The sequence below is a fragment of the Penaeus japonicus genome, unplaced genomic scaffold, assembly GCF_977035675.1.
Source record: "Penaeus japonicus unplaced genomic scaffold, GWHDUDI00000001_assembly GWHDUDI00000022, whole genome shotgun sequence".
NCBI lineage: Eukaryota > Metazoa > Arthropoda > Malacostraca > Decapoda > Penaeidae > Penaeus > Penaeus japonicus.
Genome location: NW_028234424.1, coordinates 29,834,567 through 29,842,066, shown reverse-complemented (window position 1 = coordinate 29,842,066; position 7,500 = coordinate 29,834,567). Strand labels below are relative to the sequence as shown.

Here is a 7,500-nt window from a genome sequence, read left to right as displayed (position 1 = left end):
AGTGTAGTGAGAAAAGTTGAACAGCAATTTAAATGTTAATGGTAATGATTTTTTTTGCATAACCTCTAGTGTAAGCTATTATCACTAAAGAGAACTTTACAATAGTTATGTTATTTCAACCTGTTCTATGTAGTATCATGTAAATATAAAATTTAAGACAATTTCATATTAATATAAATAGTTTCATCATTACCTCATACAATTATTTGTTATAACCATTGATATAGGTTACATCAAATTAAAAAGGAAAATAAAATGAAAGCTTCTTCGTCTTAGTTTATTTTGGATTTTTAGGCATTCTGCCTTGGGTCCTTCTTTGTACCACGGATGAGACCAGTCCTTCTGGCAGCGATCAGACCAACCTTGCGACCAGCACTCTTGTTTCTGGATACAGTAGAGGCCTTACCAATATGTTGATGGTTACCACCACCATGAGGATGCTCCACAGGGTTCATGGCCACACCACGCACCTTAGGCCAGCAGTTCCTCTTCACCCTGTATTTGTGGTAGGCACGACCAGCCTTCAGGATGGGCTTGTCAATACGTCCACCACCAGCAACGATACCTGGAATAGTAATGACCACCATGAGAAGACACTTCACTTCATTACATATTTAAGAAAACAATCAAGAGTTTATTTTCTTCTGACTTGTTACAAAGGCCATGACTGAAATCCTCATCATGCCTATAACTCCTCCCTATGCAATAAGTTAACATGCATACTTCTATATCTAATCTTTCTAGTACTGCCACTTTGCAATCAGATGTGAATACTACTGGGGAAATGAGAGAAATCTTGACTCCTCTGTTTACTCCAAGTGCAGCTGGCCATCATTATATTTATCTTTTCTTAAAACCAACTCACCAATCATGGCACGGTTGTTGGAGGACAAAACCTTCTTGGCTCCTGAAGGAAGCTTTACACGGGTCTTCCTGGTTTCAGGGTTGTGGGCAATGACCTGAGCATAGTTGCCAGATCCACGGGCAATGCGGCCACGGTCGCCAGTCTTCTCCTCAAGGTTGCAAATGATGGTACCTTCAGGCAGGCTTCCAATGGGAATGACATTGCCTACATCAAGGTTAGCTGTAAGAAAAAAATAATTTGAGATGGCTGCTCTTACCAAAGCAAAATTATTTGATACTCAACTTTATACTTTACCAGAAATACATGAAACTCATACATGACATACTTCCAAAAAACTAAACCAAGGACATTTGTAAAATAGTATAGCTTCAATAAAACCACAAAATTGTTGAGATTCTTTAAAATGTTTAACCCATTCACGCCGGGGCAGTTCCGGCTTTGCGCGGTCGCAATACCGGGGTTCTCGAACGCATAAGCCTAACGCCTCGAGATTCTCGGGCGCACAAGCCGCAAGCCTCGGTTGCCCGCTCGCTCTACCCGAGCGCGCGGCTTCCCTCATCGCGCGTCGGGGCGTCTAGACGCGAAACGAAACCAATTAGTGCTACTAGTCCAGTCAACCGGCGTGAATGGGTTAATGGTAAAAAAAAATACTAATTTGGGGAAACTTAATCACTGCTCTTTTCCATTTAGTTCCTATTCTACTGTAGAAACTAATTTACCTATGCATAAACTATATTTATGTTATTGCACCCATGAAATATGAAACTATTATTAACAAGGTTTGAGGATATTGACATGTCTAATTTTAAGTCACATTCACTTCTAACCAACTTTACTTACCCTTCTTGCCGCAATAGACAAACTGTCCAGTGTACATGCCCTCAGCAGCAAGGAAGATTTCCTTGCGAATCTTGTAACGGTATGGGTCACGGAAGTGCACAATGGCTAGAGGAGCACCACGGCCAGGGTCATGGATGATTTGCTGCGAATTTATTACACAATTAGCAAAGGATTGAAACCATTTTCCTGTCCTTAATACATCTGACAAGGATGTACAAACAAATGCACTTGTTTCATTGTCATACTTCTCATTATGGTCAAGGGAACCACATCAGAATGGGTGACATGATATTAATCTCCCTCATCTTATCACCAATATCTCTAAAGAGAAACTTGGTGCGAATGATGAGGATATTTACTCATTCTTGGGAAAGAATTTCATACAAGTTTTACTTTTACAAAGCACTGATTTCTTATAATTGTAGTGCATTCTGTAATCTCAATCAAATGTAAAATTAAAATAATAAATTGACAGGAATTAATTGGGCAAAGTCTACTGTTGCTCCCACAAATCTTAATTTACAACCTTGGAGAAGAAAGGATAGTAAAGTATGATCCACTTCACTTCCAAGTTCACCATATAGTATTGCCAATGTGTGAAGAGACACTTTTGGCAAAGTATCAGAAATATACCACTTTCTTGAATTGGCATGTGTTTCAGATACAAGAGTCTGAACTGGCAATTCTTACATGAATGATGGCAAGTGACAAACTTAGTGGCAGGGAAAATTACTTTTGTCATTTAATATTTTATGTCAATTGAGATAATTATAAGTCATATACTTATAAAGCAAGCAAAATTCCAAATAAGAGTCCATACCTTAATGATACCACGGAGGTATCCATGACGTTCTGCATAATCAACAGCACGAAGGGCAGGCTTTCCCTTGCGGGTGTGGGTGTGGGACTTGAAGACCGATCCTCTTCCCTTCCTCTGGGCACGAATTACGCGACCCATCTTGCTGCAAAACAAAGGTAAAATTCAAGATGAGTAAAGATGACTACAGACTGAAAAACATGGAAAGGGGTTATAGATATTTATGTATAGATCAATAACTGCATCTAAACAAATCATGGGGTTCCCCAATTCCTTGGTGTTGTGTGTTTGTGCATGTGTGTATATGCCCATTCTGTCTTAACACAGAATTAAGATATCTGATAAACATGAGGAATAAAAATCAAGGTGTAAATCAAATTACACAAAGTGCATGTTCCATTATCATACTTCTCATTATGGTCAAGGGAACCACATCAGAATGGGTGACATGGTATTCATCTCCCTCATCTTATCACCAATATCTCTATAGAAAAACTTGGTGCGAATGATGAGGATAATCATTTTAACCCTCTGGATGGGTGGTACAGTACTGTACCGCTCATTCAAAAGCCCAGTGGCCGGGCGGCACAGTATTGTGCCAGCCATTTAATTGATTTAGGCATAAGCGCTCGAAAGCCCCGGCATTGTGACATTCAAGGCTGGAATGCCCCCGTCGTGAGTGGGTTAATACTACAAAACATTAGTTATTTTCTATTTCAGAAGAAGTTGGTTTAAGCCTCCCAATCTTTTAAAATGAAATATACTATCAAAACATTAACAGAGCACATTTCACATCTGTAAGTCAACACAGGCAAACCTATATAATCTTTGGCAGATTTAGGCTGACGAGGTCCATGCACTTTCCCAAAACCTTGAATATGGTGAAAAAGAAAACTTTGCTATAATTCAATGGGATCCACACACAGAAAAGGGGTCATAGGTGGTTACAAAAACTTTAGTTCAGACATCTTTGTCAACTTATCCTTCATATCTCCATTGCGGATCAACATCTCGTAGGGAATGGTTATTGTTAAACAAGTATAATAAAGTATCAAAACTACCGTTTCTTTCTTGTGATTTGAAAATATGACAATTTATATTGTTTAGAAACCAACTTATCTGAACAACGACTTGCAAGCACACTGCAACCATAACCAGTAATGAAATTGCTTCAAATACCTGATAAATAGCAAGATAACCACACTTCTCCCTGTGGCACTGTACCGTACATGTGAACTAAGAACCTGTAATTACCCTATACAGATCAACAAACCTCTACTAAGAGTATTCTTAAGTAACCTAGTTATCCTCGTTAAGTATGACAAAAATCACGTCTCTCAACTTGTCCAAACAATGCTGACAGACTATATTTAAAAATGGTTTATTAAAGACCTAAAATCCTATGTGCTTGTTATTACACATCGACTAGTTAAAACATATTATGGGGTTACTGTAACTTATCACATTGAAGAGTTCACATGGATTTGGAGAGAACGGGTAATGTGGCTACAAAAATAAAGTTCCCAAAACCACAAGTTTCACTAGGGTTGTTATTTAATCGCATGAGATTAAAACAGTATTTTAGCTTAACAATCAGTAAATGACAATTATCACGGGCGCACTACGAAATGTTCACTTACTTAAGGTGAAGGTTACCGGTACTTCTCCTATTACTTATGAATCATAAACCGAATTAGCCCGCCCTATATCGGTCATCAATACTACCGAATGCAGAAAAAGGAATTACGATATCAACATATGCAATCACTATTCAATAATGTTATGCCGGGAGTAGCAATAAGCAGGAATTCTTCGCACATTCTTTCTTCGATTAAATTTCTTCCTTTCAAAAACTTACCTACAGTCCTAAGTTCTAAGTTAACAGGCGCAATCACATACAGAATCACCTTCAAGAACCAGAAGTCACGTGCTAAAAAACACTCAGAACCTCATGCCGGATTTGTTTACTTCCCGCGGTAACCATAACACAATCAACACTTTCACAATTTAAGATGATTTTTCTCGTTATGCACCTTCAACCAACTTTCTTTTCCCCGAGAGACTATTGTAGTATAATTGGCGTCCTCTGGGGACTGCGAGATGAAGTCCTTCGACGAGGGATAACGCCGATACAGAGAGATATAAATAGGGATTCTTATGAGGTTTACACACCTTGGCTCGAGTAGTGACGGAAAAGAGAGCTGCAGCTGCTGCCCTCTACACCATAACACGCTAACAAGTGACGGCCGGGATGCGCAACCCTGATTTTCTCGGGGAAATGGCCAGATTGTTATTTTTCCAGTTCCTACTAGATAAAAATGTCATTAGTAAATGCTGAATGGTCTAAAATGTACATTAGGAAGAAGACAAAAATCGCCACGTAGCGACGAATCGCGCACAATTGCGCGACATCCCAATCTCTTACCGAAGTCAAAAACTAATTTTGAACAAATTCTCCCGGAAACTGATATTAGCTTTTATAATAAAATATTTCAAGAAAAGTGTCACTAGGATATGAAATAAAATCGAATAAAAAGAAGAGAGGATGAGAGAAAATAAGAGGGAAGAGAGAGAAGTGCAGTTCCCCCGGCGGCCGACAGATGGCTCTGGCGGTCCGGTGACGTCACGGCCGAGGAAATTGGCTTTGTCCTCCTCAGCGAAGAAGAAGACGGTGACCTGCGCCGAGTGCCCGCCCTTAGAACCTTAAAAACTCAAGTTCATTTTTATTTGTACTATGAGTAATGTACCCACCCATAATGGAGTAGGTCTAGAGCAGCAGGTGAGCATGATTCGAGACAAGTGGGGTTAAAAGTGTTCGAAATAGAGCGAGATAAAGAGGGGCTGGTTGACGGAAGCGGCGGCCGAGGATGGCAGCTGACAATCCAATCAATTCTTTCGAGTCGTGGAAGCTCAGGTGCGGAGTATATTTAATTCGTCTCCTCTCGCTTGCGATTGAGGAGGCTCTAGGGAGAAAAGGGTGAATTAAGGAAATTAATTGCCGAAACATACGCAAAAACGGAAATTAGAAGAGAAAAAGAAGCGTTGAATGTGGCCTTCCTCGCAGCCTCCGCCACCAGGTTGATTTTCCTTGCCAATAAATGCGTCGAAGTCGAAATTAAACTCGTAGAAAATTTTGAAAGGTTTCGAGAAAGGAATTATTCAACCTTCCCCTCAACAGCAACATGCTCAATGTTATGAGAAAGCAATAGAGAGAGAATTGGAGCGTGTAGGCCTATCTCCCTGTTCCCCCGTTGACGGCCGCAAAAATACTTTCTGAGTCCGATAATATTTTTCATCGTAACAACCGCCGGAATGTGTGAATTGCCCGTGTCTGTTAGTTCTTCAGTGCAAAGTAGTTGCATAGAGTTACTTTGCTAAAAGAGGAAAGAGTGAGTTTGAAATTTAAGATGATCGGTTAATGAATGGATTATCACCCCCCGACTCTTACGTTATTTACAACCATATATGACAATAGATCTCTACATAGTTTTGTGTATATGTTTTATGATTTAGAATTACTCGGTTCAGTTATTTCTAGTACCATTAATTATGAAATGGATGAATGCAATTCTAGGGAGATAGCTGTATACCACAAAATGTGAAGAGGAATGCAGACAATGTGTTGCATGAACAGTCCTCATAAGTGTTAAGACAAGATTTAAACATGTTTAAGTTAAGATACGGTAGATAGTCTGTGTATCATGTGGACTTCTATCCAGTTATCATAATTTTAGTATTGATATTTATCTGAGTAACCTTTTACTTCTATGTCCTATTAGTTATTCAGAAGCTACCATAGTTGTGAATGTTAGTTTTCTGATAAATTGTATGACAGTTACAGCAAGTATTTGAAAGTATTTGCATATTGTATGTACACACACACACACACACACACACACATACATATACATACATACATACATACATACATACATACATACATACATACATACATACATACATACATACATACATACATCTCATACATAATAAGACATACATACTATACAGTACCTATACATATATAATATATATATATATATATATATATATATATATATATATATATATATATATATATATAATATGTGTGTGTGTGTGTGCAAATATATATGATATGCTGTGGTTTATGCTATGTCTGATTATTATATAATGATGATACCAGGAAGAATATTTGTGAGAAAAGAAATCCAGTTATGTATACTTAACTTTGAAATGACCAGAAGCCATTTAATTAGTATGAAGCTTTACGAATGTAATAGAATTCTCTCTTTTATGGCGAATCCTATGATATACTTTTTGAAAGCTGATAAACGTTGACCCTTTTGTATTGTATTAATCCATTAAGATTGTATTTTCTGGAGTAGTTATCACTATAGCATTTGTACATATATATATATATATATATATATATAAGATATCAATTTTATATATAATGAGGTACTCCAAAGGATTATATAGTGGATGTATAGAAGACAATCATAGGGGGCCGTCATATTTTTTTTTATGATCTTTGCTGGTTGCCGATATAGACAGGCCTAACTGATTGGTTTTCCGTTATTTTCTAGACCTATGTTAGAAAATATGAGTAAATATGAGGCATTTAGTATAATAGGATATTGTAGCGGATGGAACAAATACCTTGTACTTCCAAGAAAAGGAAAAATAGAGTATGAAAGTGATAGACTCCTCAAAAATGTCCATCATTGGAGGGTTAAACAAAACAAAAATCCATTAGATTTACAGGATCAATTTAAAAAATGCACTAGACAAGTATGTGCCATTGGAAGGTATTAATCAGTAAAATAATTGTCTTGCTTATGTGACCCGGGTGGTGAATGGGTTAAAGGTGACCACATTGCTTTGGGGAAAGGTTATAACTCGGTGGAAAGCTGGATACCATGAATCTTTCTATTAAGTTGATAACTAAAGTGGATGGATGGGGAATTCTTAATGGTTCAAAAGGTAGAAATATGAA

At 37.8% G+C, this 7,500-nt stretch overlaps 2 protein-coding genes across 25 annotated transcripts in view; one reads left to right on the top strand and one right to left on the bottom strand.

The window, feature by feature from the left end:
- Positions 1-263: 263 nt before the first annotated feature.
- Positions 264-4,836, bottom strand: RpL8 (ribosomal protein L8). 5 transcript variants are annotated; one of them, XM_043019870.2, is made up of 5 exons: positions 4,695-4,836; positions 2,526-2,667; positions 1,706-1,847; positions 866-1,084; positions 264-565 (listed from the first exon to the last, which is right to left on the bottom strand). In XM_043019870.2, exons 2-5 carry the CDS (start codon positions 2,661-2,663, stop codon positions 291-293), a joined length of 774 nt encoding a protein of 257 aa, XP_042875804.1. In that variant the 5' UTR covers positions 2,664-2,667; positions 4,695-4,836; the 3' UTR covers positions 264-290. The 5 variants fall into 5 exon arrangements, with proteins under 5 accessions (XP_042875804.1, XP_042875806.1, XP_086405930.1 ...); XM_043019872.2 differs by having other exon boundaries at positions 4,556-4,706; XM_086549804.1 differs by having other exon boundaries at positions 4,381-4,704.
- Positions 4,837-5,090: 254 nt separating this feature from the next.
- bel (ATP-dependent RNA helicase bel) overlaps positions 5,091-7,500 on the top strand; it is a 35,000-nt gene continuing 32,590 nt past the window's right edge. For 19 of the 20 annotated variants that reach the window (XM_086549803.1, XM_086549802.1, XM_043019868.2 and 16 more), the window contains exon 1: positions 5,141-5,301. In XM_086549803.1, coding sequence (XP_086405929.1) covers positions 5,257-5,301 — 45 coding nt within the window. In that variant the 5' untranslated portion in view covers positions 5,141-5,256. Of the gene's footprint in view, positions 5,302-7,500 lie in introns of all 20 variants that reach the window. The other variant, XM_043019869.2, reaches the window with a different exon arrangement.

Coding starts and splice junctions, on each gene's coding strand:
- RpL8 (XM_043019870.2), bottom strand. CDS start 2,663: ATGGGTCGCGTAATTCGTGCCCAGAGGAAGGGAAGAGGATCGGTCTTC. Junction 1,085..1,705: donor TGTCTATTGCGGCAAGAAGG/GTAAGTAAAGTT, acceptor TTTTTCTTACAG/CTAACCTTGATGTAGGCAAT. Junction 566..865: donor CAACAACCGTGCCATGATTG/GTGAGTTGGTTT, acceptor TTACTATTCCAG/GTATCGTTGCTGGTGGTGGA.